Source organism: Acipenser ruthenus, chromosome 23, assembly GCF_902713425.1.
Source record: "Acipenser ruthenus chromosome 23, fAciRut3.2 maternal haplotype, whole genome shotgun sequence".
Lineage (NCBI taxonomy): Eukaryota > Metazoa > Chordata > Actinopteri > Acipenseriformes > Acipenseridae > Acipenser > Acipenser ruthenus.
The window spans coordinates 23,444,809-23,466,380 of record NC_081211.1 but is presented as its reverse complement, the minus strand read 5'-3'; the positions used below and the strand labels follow the sequence as shown (position 1 = coordinate 23,466,380).

Genomic DNA, 21,572 nt, shown 5'->3' with positions numbered 1-21,572 from the left:
AATTGAGGCATAAAACATGGTAAAAAAAAGGAACAGTTTATTAGTCAAAAGATAGAATGAAGTTGATAATGTAAAAATTGTTTATCCTCATGCTTTGAATGTGTGTTCTGAACACTGACATGTTGTTTAGCAGAACAGCCTAAAGCGTTATGGGACGTGTGGGTAGCACGTCATGATGTTTGTTGATGAGGTGTGGTAAAAAGTAATGGAATTGCATCACAAACAGGCTGGGGGCAGCACCACTTCACCACATCACTTTCAGAGTCACTGACATTCAGATCAGGGGGCATTGTGAACATCAGCAGCTGCTACAGCTGATCGGCTCTGACACCTTATGAGCCAGACAATGACATTGCAGCAAGAATTCCTGCAAACACCCAGATCATAACCATGTACTCTAGTCCCTACTGCCTGCTCTGCAGAAAGAACTTCACTGGAGGGGTGTCTTGTGGGTAGAGAAAAGGACTTCGGATTCTGCATTGGTAACAATTCAACAACCACTGCACATGCTGTCAATTCACTATGAGCGTAATTGGACTAACCTGAGCTTGTTACTTATATTTCTTGATTAAATAAGCTCATGGCAAAAACTGAAATGACTCAAATAAGTCTGAAGGATGAACTATACAAGGTGCTTGCTTTGCCTTGTCACAGTAGACAGGAAGGTAATATTGATGCCTTATTTTGCCATGATGTATTTTACTTTATGCAAGGGGCCCATTCACAGCTAATGCCAGAAACCAAACCATATTTAAACAATGATGGTACAGAAGAAAATGCTCTTTGGAATATACATTTTTTTAATTATCTTTAATGTGCAGCTTATATGCCACATTGATAAGACATTACATAAAAACTAGCATTGCCAGACAATTAAACCATATCAATCTATAAACTAAGGCAGCTTCAAAATATGTGTTTCTCATACACTTTTAGTAAAAACAAACAAACAAATATAAAACCAACACATAAAAAGACACCACATAATCGTAAACTGTGTTATAACTTAAGTTCAAATCTAGTCCAAGTTTAATATACTTTAGAGCACTAGGGCTCATCTGTAAAAACAAACGCCTTTCTTTACATTCACATCATACAATGGTTACAATAGAGCAACAACCCCTATGAGAGGAGTAAGATGCCATTTTGGAAAGCAAAGATAATGCATTTCATATTAGTGGCAAACTGTAGGGAACCATATCCCATAGCAGACAAAAACAACAGATTCTCAGCTTTGTACTGTAATCTCCCATCCTAACAGGTATGACAATAAAGAAATCTCAATTATTTGGGCTTATTACAATTGGAATATAAGGGTCAGGATTATACTCCACTGCAAGCTGCACCATTAACAAAAACTAGCAAGACACCATAGCTACTTTGGTATAGCCTTATACATTAATACTTAGGGGTGAACTCAAGCAAGCTAAGCAAATAAGAATGCTGAATGACCTGCAGATAACCTTTAGCCTTTCGATATTGGAACTCTTTATATTACGTGGAAAACAACTGAACCAATCAGATTTAAATAGCTTTCCTATATATAGAAAACCGACATCAAACACCCCTTTCAAAATATTACTAGCTTGTATTTATTGTTCCTTCGTAGACATAATTCTCTCTCTCTCATATTACAGTGAAATATTCTGAAACCATGATTAATCTAAAAGATAGGCAAGATAATGTGTGATTCCAGAATAGCCCATTGCTGTTTAATAAAACAAAAAAATGCCAATACATCTTTATTTCACCTACACAAAAAAACACTACGATTGGCTTTTTGATGTCTAACAAATGTACTATGCAGTCAAACTATGTACAGATACTGCGTCACAAAACATGTTGCTGCTGCTAAATACTACAGCTGTATGTCTTAATAATTTATCTTTAAATTAAACTCTGGCTGTGAGGCTCATCAAAGGCATCAGGCATTATAGGCAACCTCAACCTCTTCTCAGCTGATCTGTATGAATCCAGTGCTGACTTTAGGAACTTCTTTTTCCAAATTCCTAGAAGCCATTAGCTTGAGCAGTTGCTGAAACCATCAGAACCACCATCAGATTATCTGCTTTTGTAATATCAGCGGAAGAGAGGGGGCCAGCAGCTTTTAAACAGGAAAGCATTATCTGTTGTTGTTCGGATTTTGAACAAAATTAACAGAATAGGAGCCACTGGAGGGATCCTGGTTGACCTGAAAGTTTTCTGTTGACAGTCCAAGAGGGCGAAGAAACATGTTGCCGAGATCCTTAAGCTTGCCTGTGGGGGAAAAAATCAAAATACAAAATTAAATAAATAACACAGAACAGGTAGCTTTACTATACAATACAGACATGTAAAGCTCTGCAACACGGCACAGATTTCATTCAAATTTAGACACAGTAACTGACTGCAGTGAGTTCCCAAGCGGAGGTCTAGGGCACTTCACAAAACACAAGGTCAATTATTTAGCAGGTCATGCTTGCTGGGTATTAATGCTATCATTACCCACATTTCTTTTTGTGTGTGTGTGTGTGTGTGTATTACTACATATACACATTAAACCAAACCACAAATGTTTGTGTCATTTTGACATTTCATAAATGGTTATTGGCAGCACATGAAGTTTATGTTTTTTTATTGTAGACCGCCAGTTACAATCCCATTCTTACTTATTATAAAACAAGTGAGAAGCCAAGAGAGAATTCTCAATCACTGAAAATGCCAACAAGACTAAAAGTTACATTCCTACTAGCAAATAATGAGTTCCTTTATTCTCAAAGCTTTTATTAGCTCTTCTACGTCAAGACTGCAGTGAAATCAATAGGAAATGTTGCTAAGCAGCCAAACCGCCTTTGCAATTATAGTCAAATGATTGCGTCAACTTGTACCATTGCTATTCAGGATCGTTTATAAATGGCAAATATAGATATATGATAAATGTACACGAAGGTTTATGCATTACTCCATATATCAAAATACACATTATATTAAGGCTGTCAAGCGATTAAAAACCCATTCTCTTTATAGTTTTATATTTATTTACAACTGCTAAATCACAATGGAGTCAGTTTATTACTCACCTTACTGCATTTACAATTGTCAGTTTCCTTTTCATTTCCGTTTAAATAATAATAATAATAATAATAATAATAATAATAATAATAATAATAATAAATAATAATAATAAAATTAACTTAAAATTGCCTAAATAAAACAAAATATTCACTGAGTAACGGTTATATCCTCCATAATTGTAAATAATATTGTTTAAAAATAAGTGTGGTTATTGAAAAAAACAAAGCTACAATTTTAAACGGGTCTGCAGTGGGTAGCTATCCAACAGCACTGGTTATAGTATCGTACTTAGCTTGATTCATGGGTTTGCAGCGATCCTGATTTTTTAAAAGTACTCAGTCGAAACTGACAGGTTTCATTTGTTGTTGTATTGTTGTAAGTACTAGAAAGTGTATTTTGAGAAGTGAAAGCATGTTTAGCAGCATACAGGTAGTACAGAAAACTACATGCACTTCTGTGATACTGGAACTCACTTTGACAGTAGATACAAGTAACCCTCTTTCAAGTAATAATTTTTTAATGATGATGAGAGTCCTTTGTGAACTATGTTCAAATTTTGTCACATGCTTCTAACCCTAAAATAACTATAACAAAGCTGTAATCTATAGACTTACAGAAGAGAATCATATTCATTAAGCACAATGTTGATAAGCAAAACGTACAGGAGTGCTAAAAAGAGAAGTCTTTATTAATCTGTTCATGTGATCAGTTGCACAAAACACCTGAAGTTAAATTTCCCTTTAGTTTTCTTCTTCAGTGTTTCTGGAGTTCAGAAAACAACATAGAAGCCAATACCCTAGATAAGGGAAATATGATGAACTTCATACTTAAGGTATTTTATGCAACACAGTTCCTTAGAATTCAGAATTAATGGCAACCCATGTTAGAATGCACAGATGTCAACTCTGTTGGTCCTTAAAATATGTGGTGCGATGTCTGGATAGTGGTGCAATATACGATTTGCAAGCATACTAATCGCTGTGAAGCTGTGATAAATCCTATACAGAACACTATAAGGTTACTGTGAGACAGGAGGGATCAGGCTGTGACAATTCCCTGACAAACCTTAGATAATAATAACAAATTAATAAACAGTGTAAACACAGCTCCCAAATGACTCAAGATGCTGGCAGCTTTGAAATAAATCTGGCGGTTGCTCAAAGGAGTAAAGTATAATTAGAGCACTTATGACCAACATCATACAAGCATGCATTGTACCCAAGAGAAAATCTTGTTTGACAATACGGTTTAGCTAATTTTCCATGTCTTAGATTTAATTTAATGCTAAAAAGGAACCACACTGTCAAACACAAGATCCACAGTAGTGCAGTGGTAGTATTATCATAAACCCAATGGAGCGGAAGAATTTAGTTCTAGTTACGTTACAGAAGGGGAACAAGGAGGTCCCCCCCCACAAGCAGTTTATACTCCTTCTCACGTGAAAGAAGGGTGCTTTACTCCGAGCATGCTAAAATGTGTACAGGTATCCCTACAGCACTTACTACCTCTAACTCATAAGTATTTTAATGGTAGATGCTGCAGCATCACAGGGAATACTCACTCATCATTTCCACCTTTAGCTTCTCATTCCTCTCCTCGATCTGCTTTGGCAACCGCTGGAAAGGAAAAGTGCGCTAAGTCACAACAGATTTGGATTGACAATAAGTTGGTCATAATAGTTACAATGCTCGTTACTTCCCTCTTTGGGAAGTTATATTTTCAAGTAAATTCATTATGAATTACATTTGCATTAAAATAAATAAATAAATAGATAAATAAAAAGTAAATACAACATGGGTATCACAAGTGAAGGCACCAAAACCGATTTTACACTGAACATGATTTTAGCTAATTATAGACCTAACTGAAATCCAATACCCAAGTTGTAAAACAAACTAACAGAAGGCCACTCGTTCAGGATATACAGGTTCATTTGTTCCTGTAATTTGTAATAATATACAATTCATATATTGTGCAAAATGATTTTATGTAATGCTGTACACTGGAAGCATGATTAAAATGAGGGTATATTTAGAAATACATTTACTAAAAGTCTTTCTTCAATGTTTTCTAATTGAAATCATTTTATGGTAAAGCAGACACTAATGTAAAGAACATCTGCAAGATACACACTTAGATTTTTACCTTACCTTAAAAATGAGTACAGCTGGTGCTTGTACCATGACTAAATTGAATTGCTAGACAAAGAAAAGGAATGAAACAAGCCAAGCAGCAATGAATGATGAACGTGCTGCTTATGAAAGCCTGCAAACTGAAATCTTTAGAAATGAATTGGTTTGATTGTATTCATGTATCCGTTCACTCAGTCAGGATGACCTGACCTGTGTTTACAGAACGTACGAGTCACGTGTCAGAGTAACAATGTGCTTTTTATTAATTATTATTATTATTATACTTTATTAAGAAATTCAAGGACAAGTGCTAAAGTCTTAAAATGTTGCCTTGGAAACCCATGATATTGGATTTCTAATCCACACACACATACATCTCGAGTTATCCAAGCTAGGAGATGCAACAGCCATGTACATCTGTTATACAACGCACAGAGAGGCTGATGTCCCTCTGCTGTGCAGGTTTTTAAATGCTGAAGTCTGAGAACAGCTGTGCATGTAACTGTAACTTGGGCCTGGCTTTTAAAATAGAATGTGCATTTTCTTTTTAACTCTTCCTGAACAACACGGCCAACTTGAGTTCTTGAGAAAGTACAACAGAACGGTTAATTACAAAACCAAAGGCTCTGAATTCCACCAAATTGTTTCCGTAACTTTGAATGCAGTTTGTTACATTGCCAATGAATGTGGAAAGCTGCACTCTACAGTAAGCAGGTGAATAAAGGCCAGGATGCCTTCTTACGTGACAAGATTTTTGTTAGAAAAACCTGTCTCAACAATCTTGTAAATCAACTGGAATGGAGATTCCCCACAGCATCGTAAAGGAACCCATAACGAATCCTTCTGATTAGTGTGTTCTGGTAACAAATATTAACAGGGTTATCTCTAAAATCGGGGCGGGGGACACTGCAAGGTTCTCTTTATGAATCTACAAGCTTGCAAGCACACAAGAGTGAGTGTCATCTGCAGAGAATTACAGTACGTAGAAGCAACAGAAAAAATGAACACAACGTGGAATGCAATTAATTACTGTAGGATCATTTTCAGATGAGGTGCCTACTGCAGTGTAGTGTTGCCTTCAAAACAGACTTTATTTTGGATTACACTGAATGCAATTACTGAACTTCTTTGGCTGGAACTGAGCTCTTTTTTCACCATATGAGACTGACGCGGTACCCTGGAGTACCACGTGCAAATGGGCCATCTTTATCAAAGACTTACTTTTGGCACAAGACTCGAATACGTATTGCAAAGCCATTAAAACATTAGGCACACTGAGAATAAGCAGGCTGTCCCATTTTAGGTGCTTGTCTCAGCTAAAAAAATTAATTAGGCACTGAAAGTTGTATTCTGTGTCGCTGACAGTTTCCTCTAAAAACATGATCAAAATAGTTCACCCTAAATTAAAATAAATGGACTGTATTACATTTAGTAGAGGCATGAATGAGACAATAAAAGTTGTATTACTGTCGCTTTTATTAGGCAGCATTATAAAAAAATCACAAAAAAGCTATCTGACATTTAAATATAAATGCAAATGAGGCTTCACTTAATGCATGCTATGCTGATAAATATGTGTATCTTTACCTAACTCCTCTTCTGTTCTCTGCAGTGCTCTTTCTATGTTTTCCTCATGTGTCTGGCGAGTTGTATTACGTTTATGTTTGAGCTATTTTTGTTTCTGCCGGTGAGGTGGGAGCCACAAGGAATATTCTCATGAAGTAAAATGAACGACAGAGACCAGGGTACAGTGCTACCCCCCGGGTTACCGGGTGGGGTCTCATATATGACCCACTATGGCTCCCCACCCACACCTCTCTGATTTAGACACATGCATCGTTACCTGAGAAATCAAACCCGATTGTGGGTTGCAGGGCTCAACAAATCACTTTGGAAGTCTTACCATACAGGCTTCTTGTGCTTGTGTCACTGATGGATCCTTTTCTACAATGGTTTTGTAATCATCCAGGGCTTCATCTAGTTTTTCTGTTTTCTCGTGCAGTTCTGCTCTCCGGAGTATAGCTCGGATGTAATTTGGGTTCAGTTCTATGGCTGGAAAACAGAACAGTGATTATAGCTGTGTTTCAATCTGTTTCATGTATCACGGGCCAGTGCAGAACACTGCCAACGCCTGTTTCCGGTTTGAATAAATTCACAGACCCATCTCACCAAGTAAGATTCAAATCTACACACTTATATTGTTAAGTCCTTCAAATTCAAATTACACAAATACAGATTCTCAATCCAACGTGGCAAAAACAATACACTTAGATCAGGACATCACTTTAGGGATAACAAAAGAAAATGACATTCCTTTCAAAACTGTTTTCAAAAACTGCTGATGTTATTTCTTTACCTTTCGTGCAGTCAGATATGGCTTCCTCCTTTTTATCCTGAAAAGGACAAATGTATGCAATTATCCACACATTTGGGGAATTTTATTTGCAAATAAAAAAATTAAAAAAACTTAACCCCTAAGTTCTCTACATTCTTAATTTACATTCACTGAGGAGAGAGGCAGAAGCCACAGTCACAATGATTGTTAAGCCAAGACCCCATGCAGTAAGTTGCATTCACTTACTGGGTTTTCTGTATACAAGAGTTGAAAGGTGACTGCAGCACAGCAGATTGGCCACTGAAGACACCATTTGTCAGTAAATCATTACATTATGTATACCAGAGTTGCTTGCTCACCAGAATACAAGAGAAACCAAGAAACAGATATTGACGACATCCATACTGACATAAATCGATTAACCTATTCATATTATTTATTACCATATTATTTATTTCGTAGCAGACGCCATTATCCAGGGCAACTTACAATTGTTACAAGATATCACATTACTTTTACATACAATTACATTATTTTTTACACATTATTTTTTACATACAATTACCCATTTATACAGTTGGGTTTTTACTGGAGCAATCCAGGTAAAGTAACTTGCTCAAGGGTACAGCAGCAGTGTCCCCCACCTGGGATTGAACCCACAACCCTCTGGTCAAGAGTCCAGAGCCCTAACCACTACACCACACTGCTGCAGTAATTTCATATCAGTATTTCAAGACAAAAGGGAATAGTATTTTCAGCAATCATCAGCCCACTTAGTCTAAATGATTCCATGTTAAACATCTGACTTGCTTTCAACTGTATTTTCTTTCCTAGAATTAGATTTGGTTTAACAGACTGCTACCTAGAATTGGTTTGTTAAACTGGCTTCTCTTTTTACAACAAGCTATGGGTACAGTAAAAACAAAAAGTGGGTAGAGTAAAAACAACGAGTGAGCAGGAAAGACATAACCTTTGACATACGAAGTCCAGAGATTGTTATGGTTTTACTCAGGAACTGTTTTTGCGTTACACACACAGAACCATCATATTTTCAGCATCCTTTTCAGATTACACCACATGTATTTTTAAAACAGAGACGTCATTGCTTAAGACTCTGGCACGCTGTGCTTTTTCGTTTTGATTTGCTTATTAAAATAGCAGGAACGCTGTTTGGCTTCATCCATTCATGACTACTGCTACAAAAATGTAAATTTGAAACTTACCATTTTCATTCTAGCAGCAGCCCTGTTGGAATACAGAATGGACCTCTCCTTTTCATAACATAAAGGGCATATTGTGAGAGCCTTAGCGTAGGAGTCCTCTGCTTCTGTGTACTCTTGAAGAAAAACACAGCAACAATTTTTAAACCTTTAGGGGTGGTTTCCCCAGACCCTGATTAACACTAATCTTGGACTACCTTACCCAAATGAACATTAGGTAGTCCAAGATTAGGATTAATCAGAGTCTGTGAAACCTTAGGTTAATATTTGCCATTGTCGTTTAAGGAATCATCTGTTTGAGACGCATCACTGGTCCCTTTGACATCTTAGCTGCCATATCTCTTTATATGTGGCCTATATTGCTAATTAAATTAATAGTGAAATTAGCCAAAATTAATAGCACACAAATAAAAGGAGGGACAACACTCTGTACTATTGATCTGTACTCTGCCTAAATGGACAGCGATTAAGTGGTTATTAACTCCATTGAATTTATCAGAAGAATTCTAGCTAACAGACTGAACGCACTTTAGCAATTTATAATAAAAACCTCTGGGATAAAAATAACAATTGTGAGGAGCCTTTTCCTGCTTGCATATTCTCTAGAGAAATGATCTAACTCAAGGAAGTCTACGGTGGATAATGTAACCATTACATTATTAGTATAAGCTTTTGATATGATAATGACTTCAGTCATGGTTTTCCATGGCACCTGACGGCTGTATTATTCTCTCTTGTCATGTTGCTTTGTATTACGCACCCTGCTGCAGTCTTATGCACTGTAATCCTGCAGTGCCTTTAAAAAATAAAAGAAAGTGCATGGAGGTACTGCAGCAGACATAGCCCCTGCTACCAATATAACCTCCACATGGCAGGTATTAGTACTATGAAACAGTAGAACATCCTACATCTACTGTGTGACCTACATCCACAGCATGTGGAACAGAGCCTCATATAATACCACAAGTTCAATTCATAGATTCATCAAAGACAGTTGCCTTCAGCAGCTTTGCCAATAATCATGACCCAATGTTTATAAAGGTGGGTCACCATAGGCCTAAAGAACTCCAGCAAGTTTTCACAATTGGAAAAGTAGTTCTCAACAAACAAATAAAAACGTTAGTATGACACACTATATAGCATTGTTGCAGACAAGTGTGCGCGTTCTTTTTTTTTGGACTCACCTCCTTTCTTAAACTGCTCGTTTCCACCTTCTTTTAACTGCATGCTTTCGTCTTTTCTGCTCTGTAAAACACATCAAGAAAATATGTGTCATTTGACTGGTCAATAAAAAAAACAAAATCATTAATCAAGTAAGCATTCAGCATCATTTGGATGATCAAAAATTGTGTGACTTATTTGAAACCGCAAGTTCACAGAAAGTTGCTTCTCACCTATAAATATAACTTGCCACATATATAAAACTGTAGGAAGATAATATAATTCAATCTTTCACACTGTTTGCTGAACAATCAAGCTCCATACTAAACACATTGCTATGGGAAAAACCAATTAGCACCTCTAACAGATCTTTTTTTATGAGCAAAGATTGAAAAACTGCTATTGAATGTTCAATTTCCTGGATGTTTTATATACAGCACAGTGCTTTTGTTAATGGTTAACTTCAAGAATGTTATATATAATATAAAAAAAAAGATTATCAATTGTCTTTTAATGGGTGGCTTTTTTCAAACCCTGAAAGTGAAAGTATGTTATCATTGTATTCTCTTGAGGAGAGTATTTGTTACAAAGTGAAAGAAATGTAAAAGGAAATGTATTAAAATATGAGTAATACTTAAACTAGTAAGTTTAAAATTGGTAGAAAACAGGTGGTTAAAATGAAAAATCTTGACAGTTTGTAACAATCTCAGTTAATGGCTAACTGGACTTTCAAGAAAAGGGAACACATAATATTCCATTTGCTGTCAGGTATCCAAGCTGAACAATTTCCACAATTTCTTTGCGACTCATGGAAAATAAATTTAAAAAATCCTACTGCTCAAACTGCTACAGTACTCAATGGGAGACTTGTTTCCATTCCCCCATCTCCACCTTTGTGTTACACAGTAGGAGATGCAGTGAAAAGATATGCTTAAGAGAGAGGCATTTCATCAGTTTTGTCATTTTCTGACAACTGCATTATACAATCAACACCACACATGCATTTATTTTACAGTAGACTTAAATACCTGTTTTTCTTCTTCTGTTAAATCCTTTTCTAACTCTTTTAAATATTCCTCATTGAATTCCGACACCTGGTCCTCTTTAAGGTCGAAGTCTTCCTCTTCTTCCTGAGACACATTCTCCAGGGTCTCCTCACAGTCGAAAAACTTGTCTTCCTCTGTCTTACCCTCGCTCCCGGGGTCCTGCGTGGTGTCACTGCAGGCACCTACATTGTTGTTCAGCAGGGTGTCTACGAGAGGACTGCTGTGTGTCTCAGATTTGTGATCAGACAGTTTTAAAACATTGTCCAGGGTCTCTGGGAGCAGCGCTGTGTCTCCAGTGCACTCCTTGAATTCAGGTTCCATTTGCACTCCCTGGAAGAGATGTGCAAGTTATGGAAGGTTAGGCTGTTCTATTCAGTAACTGCCAAAGTACAAATTTGGTTGAAGCATCATACAACTTTTCCAGAAATTGAGAGAACTAATGTAGAAAATGCAGAATTACCCTTCTGGAAGAAAGGGATTTAAAGTCCTTTGGGGTAGTTAGCTACATCTACATCCAACAACTAATATTTTAATAACAATGCTTAACCCTTTAAGATACACAAGGAATTAAGTGGTTTTTCAAGCAGGTTCTTCGTAAAATACATTTGCGAGTGACTCAACCCTGACCACCTTCCGGCACCCTTCTCAAGACATACCTGTTCAGACAGCAGCTGTAAACCTCACAACTCTCCACTATACTGGACTACATGGCACTCAATTGTACCAGTACTTGCATCAGCTTGTACTTGCACTGAACAGCTCCATACCTTGCCATATTGTACTATTGCTCTTAATTATAACTACTACCTGTATCTTGTATTTGACTTTACTCTTATAGGTATCTGTATTCACGTTTTTTGTAATTGCTCTTATTTGAAATCATTCTCGTCCATTTATTGTACTTACTACGTGCTCATACTGGTCTTTGCTCATATAAGCAAATAGTTTTAATATAAGTTAACTGCTCTTAGTCGAACCTGCTCTTACATGTAATTATTTACTGTATCCTTTATTTTTTGCTCTTATTTGAATTTGCTACTGATTTTATTGTATGTTACAACTGCTCTTATCTGTAATGTGATATTCTGCAATGTGATATTTTGTAACAATTGTAAGTCGCCCTGCATAAGGGCGTCTGTTAAGAAATACATAAAAAAAATAATAAAAAAAATATCACGAGAAAAACTGACAATCTGGATGTCGAGAGCTAACCTGACAGTAAATGTGTGCACCTCATTGCAAAAATAAGAAAGTTCGCATAATTTTATTGGTGTGTTAATCTATTTTAGACGAACAACATAATGCAAAGTCCAAGACTGTGTTGGTGATAATCGCTCTCTGCTAATAATAGACCCAGTCAAAAAGTATTGGGCTTGCCAGTAACCTGATTTATCCAATGTAACATTTTCATTGCGTGGCCCTAAAGAAAGGTATCTGTGGGAACCTTTAAAACGATGCATTCAAAAACCAACGAATCACATTTACAATTTAACTGAAGCAAAGTAACTGCAGGATACAGCCAGTGCAAGTACCCTGCCAAATACGCAGCTGCCAAACCTGGCTTTATCATTGATTGTTGATGTCTGTGCGACAGATCTGCTTTTACTAAGCATAATTTAGGGGTGTCCTAAAGAGACAGTGGGTATTTATTTATTCTTAACGTTCACTTCAGATAGGTATCTGACAACATGCAAATACATACTCCATTCTAATAATAATAACAGTGGTAAACATACCGGTACCGTACAGAGTGTTTATATTGTGCGATACCTAAACATGTTCGTTTCATATAGTGAAAGCATATGTACGTACTGAAGAACTGCAACATTTTATCAAACCAAAACGCGTGTAAAATTAAGTTACAACTATAGAATGTTTAACACGAAGGCATGTGGGAATTTTATAATTTTTCTGACAACGTCTGCACCAATTTTCAAATGCTCCTTCGAATGCATACAGTCTAACCAATGAATTGTTTACTTCTAGGACGTTCTTATTGCATTTCTTATTAAAGCTGCTCTGTCATTCTTACCTTGTACAACAGTACCTTTCCACAACACTTCCGGCCACTCTGGGAAAATCAACGCAGAACGCACAGTGATGACGTAGTGGAGATAGATTAAGTGCGCCATCTGGTGGACGTAAAAGGTCTTTGCGCGCAAATCGCGACCAGTGCATCGACAGTTGTGTTTACTGCCTGACAGGTCTACTGTCGAAACATTTGTCATAGCATTTTAGAAGTTTCTTTTGGTAATAGAGCAAATAGCACTATTAATTTTTTTTTTGTTTGTTTGTTATGGATGAAAACGAACTATGCACGTGTTGTTCTTGAGCCTGCGCGAACACTATGAGTGCATGGCGATGTTCGACTTGTGTGCCGGTGTGGACAAGTTAATATCATCTTATTGCACAGCTTGCAGATGGTATTAGTTTAGCAACAGTCCCGCACAGCTTGCAGATGGTATTAGTTTAGCAACAGTCCTGCTATCAACACTGGTAACAGGCTGGCAATAATAAACAAAAAAACATCATTGACAGCAATTGATGTATGTGTCCGATAGCCAGCTCAGCAGGTAAGGTTGAAGCTGGTTTATCTTAGCAGAGCTGGTAGTGTTGGTCATGTAGGTTCAGGAGGCTGTGCTTTTGGTTGCCGTTTAGCTGGTTAATCAGAAAACTTTTAATTAACAATTAAAATGTAGATCACTTCTGGATCGTGTGGTTACTATTCATGTATAATGTATTATCATTTCTTGAATATATCTTTTATAGAATATTAGTAGCGGTTAAGTATTTAACCTAACATTTTATTTCAACAACAACAACAATAATAATAATAATAATAATAATAATAATAATAATAATAATAATAATAATTTGAAATTTGATGTATGGGGTTTATTTAGATGTAAAGCATTAAAAAGAAGACGCATGGAAGTTTCCAGCTTCAATACTTTTTAGAACATAAAACTGAACAAGAAAAATGTTATCTGGGAAAACAGACTTGGTTTATTTGTGAAGTATTTACATGTTGGACACAGCAACAGATTGTTTTTACTGCGTAAGCAAACAAGAATAAATGACGCAATTGTCTAACGGAAATATAAAATAACTCAGTAGGTTTACATACGTGCTCTATCAATATGGAAATATAAGTGTTTAATTAAAACAAAATAAGAACACAAGGAATCGGTTATTGACCTAGAGTGATGAAGTCTTTTCTAGTTCCCAGGTTTTCAGTTTTTCTATTTATTTATTTATTTATTTTATTTTTTTACAGCTGTGCCTATTATTAATAAGCCTATTATTATTTCCTCTAGCTTGCATGTATATAGTCACCTCAGATTCTACGTGACTAGTTTCAAGTAGGACAGGCAATTTGAGTTTTCTACAATTGGTTAAAAATTTGTAACTGACAACATCAAAACGTAGACTAAAATGATTTCTTATATTGCTCAACAGCTGTTGTTTTCAACTAAAAACCGAAGTTGTAAAACTAGTAAGAAACAACCTTTGTGCAACTTAGTTTTGCGATTTTCCGCTTAACAACTTGTAAAGCACTAGGTGTTCATCCCTGTATTTTCAGAATGTTTCCAAGAAATAATCTAACAACTTAATTTCTCCAGTGAAAAGTGATTATACTACTGCTGACCTGGATTTAAATGCCCCAGTCCCAGTGTACCCTTGAGAATAACCAGTACACTGTACTTTATTAGGGTTAATAATTATTTGAAGGATGTCATTGACTGTTTAATGCCCTTTTGACAACGGAGCTAAAGTGTAATGCATTCACAGATTGTAGTAAGATAATTGTACAAGAAATTGACCTTTCATTATTGCTTACAGTAAAAAAACAAAAACAGCACAGTAATGAGGAATACCACACCATCATTTCACAGCTAAGGGAGAAAGAACAAAACATACAGTACATGGAGAAAACACAATCAATCCTAACCAGTAACATGAAATTATTCCTGATTCAAACAGCACAGACTGTAATAGCACCCAGTAACCAGTAAGTAAAACCGCACAATAGGTCAAACTTTTTTTTTATTGAAAGATGTTTTTATAAATTCAATGCATCCTTACACAAATCAAAAATTGATTAAGTTCTTGATCCAAAAAGACAATGTTGTGCTGTCAATAAAATATTAGGCTATTGAAACAAATATAATTTGTAACCAAAAGCATCTGTTGCACAACACACACTTTTATCTGTTTTACAAACAGCGCAAGAAGTACCTTTTGTGCTTAACGCTTTTCCAAATGAAATAGGCAAGCGTCCAATAGGCAAAATGTCACAGGGACATTGCTTATTATCTTGAGAAGAGGCCGAGTTCTGTTTGAGCCTGTCTGCTGGTGTCTCCAGAAAGGTCACTGTTTTGAAATTGCCTCCCTATCATCTTGCAGCCCAGGATAATTACAAAAGCTTGTCGAAAGGACTTGTTGAAGAATGCGTATAAAAAGGGGTTCATGGATGAGTTGACGTACCCCAGCCAAAGAAACACCTCCAGGACGACGGGGCTCGTGCTGTATCCCATGAACGGGTCTGTTATGTTTACGGCGAAGAATGGGAGCCAACAGACCAAGAAGATGCCCATAATTATGCTCAGAGTTTTGGCTGCTTTCCGTTCCTTTTTCATAGTAAACCTCTGCCTTGCTCTCAGGGGACAGAAAATTCGGCCATTGACTTGGTTCTCAACAGTATCTATCTGCCTTGCCTGCTTCCGGGCGACACTGAAGAGCTTTCCATAAGCTGCCAGCATGACGGCTGCTGGTATGTAGAAGCAAAGCATAGAAGCAACAACGGCATAAGGGATGTTAACCACTAGGATACAAATATTGGGGCCAACCTCCTTCAGATGCTTCTCAATGCCCTTGACGTGCAGGTCCAGGACCACAGGGACACAGGAGACCAGCAGTGGAAGAGTCCAACACAGAAAAAGAAGCTTGGCCACCCTGCTGGTAGACATCCTGTAGTTGTACCTCAAGGGGTCACACACGGTGAAGTAGCGGTCAAAGGCGATGCAGCTGAGGTTATAGATGGAGGTGGTGCAGAAAGTGACATCCAGGATGGAGTGGACCTTGCAGAAGATCTCCCCGAACTGCCAGCTGTCAACGGTCCTGACCAAGCTGAAGGGCATCACCAGTACTCCCACCAGAAAGTCAGACACAGCCAGAGACAGGAGAAAGGCGTTGGTGGGAGTCTGAAGTTTTTTAAAGTAAGCAATGGAGATTATTACCAGTAAGTTACCTAAAACTGCTGCAAATGCAATTGCAATCAGAGCAGAAGCCAGGAACCATCGTCCTACCTCTTCTAATACACGGCTGGAAGAACTGCAGTTGCAGTTTGCCTCACTGTGGGACAAGGTGTGGTTTAGAATGTCCTCTGTGGAGAATCCACTGCTAATGACGACAATCCTCATTGTCTGCTAGTCCCAGGGTGAAAATGCAGACCATGCAGAGGCGACATTAAAAACCCACCCAGCTTGATTTGTTCCTGCTTTTAAGAAAGTATTGCTGCTCTTTTTAAGGTCTTCCTTCTTTATGTCTTTTGCAATTGTGCTGAACAAACCCCATTTAGCAACTGGAAGTTATACGTCATGCATATCAGCCTGAAAAAAGTATTTTCAAACAAATCAGTATTTTGCCTTGCGATTATTTCAAGACATACCATCCTTCATTGTGGAAGCCAGTAGAAGTTAACAAATCCAAACTACTGTAGGTATTCACCTTTGTTCTGCTTAAGATGGGATTCAGGTTTGCAGGCCTTGCAAAGCACAATGTTCCTTCCTCTCTGTAAGATCTGTCTTCAGTAAGATATGACAGCCAGTGAGTGAGTGGTCATGTTTATTTTGCACATATGCTCTTCATGTTAATATCTGGAATCATTTGAAATATGAATCTCTTGCAAATCATTAACCATTACGACAATAACAAATGGTATAACAACTGCTTCGTGCTTTCCCTGAGTGTAATCTTGACCGAGAAGCACCTGCAGCTTTCTCCTTATCTGCAACAAATCTAGGTTTATCGTTGCTGTTGTTTATTTCTTGTAACTGTAAAATCTAATTTTGTGTCATTTTAAAATAAAATTGGATATTAATTCTGCTGTTATTAAAATTGTACAAGCCCATCCAGCACGGTTTAGCAATTGACAGCTACAGAACAGTTTATCCAGTCTCCTAGTAACCTGGCTGCTTTTAAAATGCCATAAAACAAATGGCCAGAAATTTCAGATAGCAAGGTTTAAAGTGAATAGAGAAAAACGATGTTATCCAGGACTAACAGCCCCTAATATTTAACTCCTATGGAATAATCTATTTCTATTTTGCTTTATTCCACCTTTATAAGAATATAGTACCACTAGTGTAGGTGTGGTTGTTGCAGAGATTATACATAGGCAAGGTAGAGTTTCCTGAACGGTTAAAGCATATCTTACGTTTCAAATGTGGTAATTTATTGTATGTTAAATTTGAAGAATAGATTTATGTCATGGCACAGGACTCCAGTGGTTAAAATCTTTATATATACACCATATATATAAACCATAAAACAATAATTTACAATACATCTGGTTGTGCACATATGTCAATAAAAATAACATTTTTATATTCTTTTCAACAACACAAGCTACAGGTTTATATGTGTAAACACGTAAACTCAGACACATTGTAAGTCACTTTAAATTCACATTGATGCAGTTTTCTTTTTTTATGTTCTTTTAGAAAATAGGAGAAGGGAAGGGGATTTCATGAGTGGTTGCCATGGCATTTAGTGGTCTACCACTGTGCCTGTGCGATAATACAGCAAGACAATCAATATACACAGAATACAGGGAATATCCCAGAAAATACATACAGTACAGTATATATATATATAGACAAACTACTCATATTGTACTTAAAATAGATTAATTATTATTTATTCTCTCTCTATATATATACATTGCTTGCTAATTAACATATATATATATATATATATATATATATATATATATATATATATATATGCATCTTGAAACAAGAATAACAGTTTAGATTTTATTTTTATTTGTACTTTTTAAAATATAATTTTTGTATCGCTTTTTACTTTATTTACATGTGATGAAGTATTTTTTCATATATATATATATATATATATATATATATATATATATATATATATATATATATATATATATATAGACAAACACACCCACTCGATATATACGCTAGGGCAGGGGTGCACAATTCCGGTCCTGGAAGGCCGGTGTCCCTCCTGGCTTTTGTTCCAACCTTGCCCTAAATTACTTAATTGGACCAATTATTACCAATTATTGGTCTAATTAAGTAATTTAGAACACAGTTGGAACAAAAGCCAGGAGGGATCCGGCCCTCCAGGACCGGAATTGTGCACCCCTGCACTAGGCTAACAAATATGGTACAACCACTCCCTTGTTTTATCGGGGGTGTCAGGGTCCAATATAAATCCTCTACGCAACCCGCTTTTTCTCATTTTTCCATATATAAAAAGCAGCACACCGTTTTAAATTATACTGCGTAGGGTAATTGCTTCTCATCAATTTAAGTCTCCACTTAATTTCATGAGTCTTCCTCTCCTTTCTCAAATGCACAAACCGGCTGCATTGAAATAATCCCGTTCCTAACATAGGAGGCTTATTGCTGGGGAGCTGACGTCACTGCCCTGTGACGTTTGCTAGTGCATTGCTGCCACAAGTGAACGCCCCGCTGGCTAAAATAAAAACCTCTTCAGCAAGTAGATATTTAATTTGCTTTGTGTTATTGTGCAATGTGTGTGTATATGAGAACACTATGATATTAATGCTTTGTTTTTATTTGTTTTGTATATTTTTGTTTGTGATGTGCAGTATGAAGCAACCAGACTAAAAACGCATATAGAGTCTAAATGTATACATACATTTAAAGATAAAATGGTATTGCATTATAAAGTCTTCAGTGGACTCCTTTCATACAAAAAAAAGGGATACATTTACAAGCAAACAAATTAGCATTTCTATTTGCTTGTAATATGTGGTGTCATTTCAGTGCTTGGCAGCTGTAAGCATCTGTTATTTTCAGGGGGGGGAGGGGGGATTTAATTGCAGCTGTTCAAAGAGGAAATTGGGAATTTAACTATTAAAAATCCTAAAATAGTTCTGCCCCAGCTTTGCTGCAAATAAAGACTGACAGAATACGGAATCCTTGATTACTGTTATTCTTATTTGAGCGTTCTCTGCCATGTTAATTTATCAGACCAGGAGGTTAAAGAAAGTTCAGCATGTTTCTTTGCAGCAATGTGTTTTGAAGGATGAGGAATGGGGACATTTTGTGTTTGGCAAATAACAGCTGCATATTTCATATAACTGCAAGGAATAATATTCCTTTAGTACCATTTAGTACAAACCATAAGCTACGATTGGGTACCTTCAGTGTACACTGTAAAAGGAACAAAGTCTCTCATTTTTATTTACAATGCATTGAAAATATGCAGTCTAACATACAGCAAATAACTCTGCTAAAACTCCCAAAAAACTGTGTCTTATTGTATAGAGCTTTACTGACCTCAATGTATGTGGCTGTGTGGCAATGTGCCCCGCCCGTGTGCATTTGTGTGTTATGTGTTGTATGCCACGTGTGTAAATGTTGGTGTATAGTCATTGGTACACGGGATATAAACGGGTCTGTGTTTCACGTGTATTTAAAAATGTAGATTTGTAATTAGGCACGAGGATGGCACAAATCACTTCACGTGCATTTAAAGTATGTAATATGTGAGCACGGGGTTGCACGTAATTCATTCACGTGCTGGGATTCAAGTGAATAATTAATTACCATTATGTAGACACATGTAGACACATTACTGTGACAGGCTGGCTGCAGGGAGAAACTCAGACCAGAGAGAGAAACACACAGACAGACGGTGGTGATGAGAAGCTGAGTGCAAATGGTAGCACTCAGCGTTTATTAACAAAGTAAAAGGGTTAAACAGACAGAACACAAAACAGGACACGGCGCTTGAGACTAAAATAAACAGTCAAACAAAACGAACTAACACTTAACAAACGGTGCACGGAGACGAACAAAAACTTTACGTTTTATTTTGCTCTTTTTTTCTCCTTCTCTCTCTCTCCCGTTTTCCACTCTCGACCACCCAACCCTGAGTGAATGAAAATGTGTCTATATACTGTTGTGCTGGGATTCAATTAATAATTAATTATTCACTTGAATCCCAGCACGTGAATGAATTACGTGCAACCCCGTGCTCACATATTACATACTTTAAATGCACGTGAAGTGATTTGTGCCATCCTCGTGCCTAAATACAAATCTACATTTTTAAATACACGTGAAACACAGACCCGTTTATATCCCGTGTACCAATGACTATACACCAACATTTACACATGCGACATACAACACGTAACACACAAATGCACACAGACTGTCATGACTACGTGCTAAGGTGCATGGTGTCCATACTAGGGGTGTGCAGAAACTCGTACATGTACTCGTAATTGCCTTTAAGAAGTGTTTATCAGCAGGTATTCAATAAATCGATTTATTAAAACTTTAATAAATCAATTTAAAATCTTTAAAACTGAGTATCAGTCAATGGCAATTAAGTTCAGCACACTGCTATAAAAATCCCTTACCACAGTAAAAAAAAGTCAGCACCCCAGATGAGAGATAAATTTGCTTCCAATCGGCTTTTAAAACGCTCAATGTGGAAGTTGAGTATCAATCAGTGGCAATTACTAATTGCCATTGATTAGAGCAGTACTCTCCGGCTAAGGAAACACCCCTCGGGAAGCAAGGGAAGTGTTCTGATAGCCAGAGTTAGCCACCAAACACAATATGAATCAATCAATAAATAAATAACTAAATAAATATTTATTACTTGTCATATCGCATGTGCATCAATATATGAAATTAACGGAATAAGTGAAAGCAAAGCAAGTGTATGTCAATAAACTATAATAGTAAAGTAACAGACAAACTAACGTTCATAAAACTAAAGCAAAACAACACGGTCAAAAAGCTTAAATCTCTATGTACTGTGAAATTAGCTGGTGGGTGTGTTTCGGGCTATCACAATGGCAGAGGCTAAAATAATGGCTGGTATTTAGGGTTAGCTTAACGTTAGTAAACTAACTGTCAAACTAAATTAACACAGCACCCTTACATACGCTATAAAATGCAGCAGCAAGACATGCACATTATTTAACAGAATGGTGAAGCAACTCACCAGAACCGGGAAACACCAAATTGCTCAACGACTTGTGTCTGATTCTGGATTTCTTCAAGAGCTCGAACAATTTCCAACTTTGTGTAGGAAGTGAAGTAGCATTTGTTTTTAATGATTTGTAACAATGAGGTGCACTTCAACACTTCAACTTCAACAATTCAATGATATGACTGCGCTTCTGGAAAGATTTAATAAACCAATCAGTTTCCCCCAAGACATTCTCGTGATTACTTTTTTACAAAACAGTACTGTATCCGTTGTGAACAAATCGCTATCGGTGCCAAGAAGGAGTTATTTTAAGCAAAGTTCCTGTTCCTTTAGCCGGAGCATTTACAATGAGAAAAATCTGTTTCAACACAAGGGAGTTAGGTGAAGTGTT

General features: G+C 36.8%; 2 protein-coding genes across 2 annotated transcripts; both read right to left on the bottom strand.

The window, feature by feature from the left end:
- Positions 1-20: 20 nt before the first annotated feature.
- Positions 21-13,065, bottom strand: LOC117964579 (tetratricopeptide repeat protein 1-like). Its single transcript, XM_058996866.1, has 8 exons — positions 12,981-13,065; positions 10,931-11,278; positions 9,926-9,986; positions 8,745-8,857; positions 7,543-7,579; positions 7,090-7,238; positions 4,616-4,670; positions 21-2,256 (listed from the first exon to the last, which is right to left on the bottom strand). The coding sequence occupies exons 2-8, from the start codon at positions 11,267-11,269 to the stop codon at positions 2,123-2,125; spliced, it is 888 nt and encodes a 295-aa protein (XP_058852849.1). The 5' UTR covers positions 11,270-11,278; positions 12,981-13,065; the 3' UTR covers positions 21-2,122.
- Positions 13,066-15,261: 2,196 nt separating this feature from the next.
- On the bottom strand, positions 15,262-16,371 carry LOC117412793 (trace amine-associated receptor 1-like). Its single transcript, XM_034021364.3, has one exon. It carries the CDS (start codon positions 16,369-16,371, stop codon positions 15,262-15,264), a length of 1,110 nt encoding a protein of 369 aa, XP_033877255.2.
- Positions 16,372-21,572: the final 5,201 nt, after the last annotated feature.

Bases quoted from the DNA above. Each gene is read 5' to 3' on its own strand.
- LOC117964579 (XM_058996866.1), bottom strand. From the start codon at position 11,269: ATGGAACCTGAATTCAAGGAGTGCACTGGAGACACAGCGCTGCTCCCA. The intron at 8,858-9,925 runs GTGAGTCCAAAA...TTTTTCTTCAAG, and splicing joins CGAGCAGTTTAAGAAAGGAG to AGTACACAGAAGCAGAGGAC. The intron at 7,239-7,542 runs GTAAAGAAATAA...TCTGTTTTCCAG, and splicing joins CATATCTGACTGCACGAAAG to CCATAGAACTGAACCCAAAT.
- LOC117412793 (XM_034021364.3), bottom strand. From the start codon at position 16,371: ATGAGGATTGTCGTCATTAGCAGTGGATTCTCCACAGAGGACATTCTA.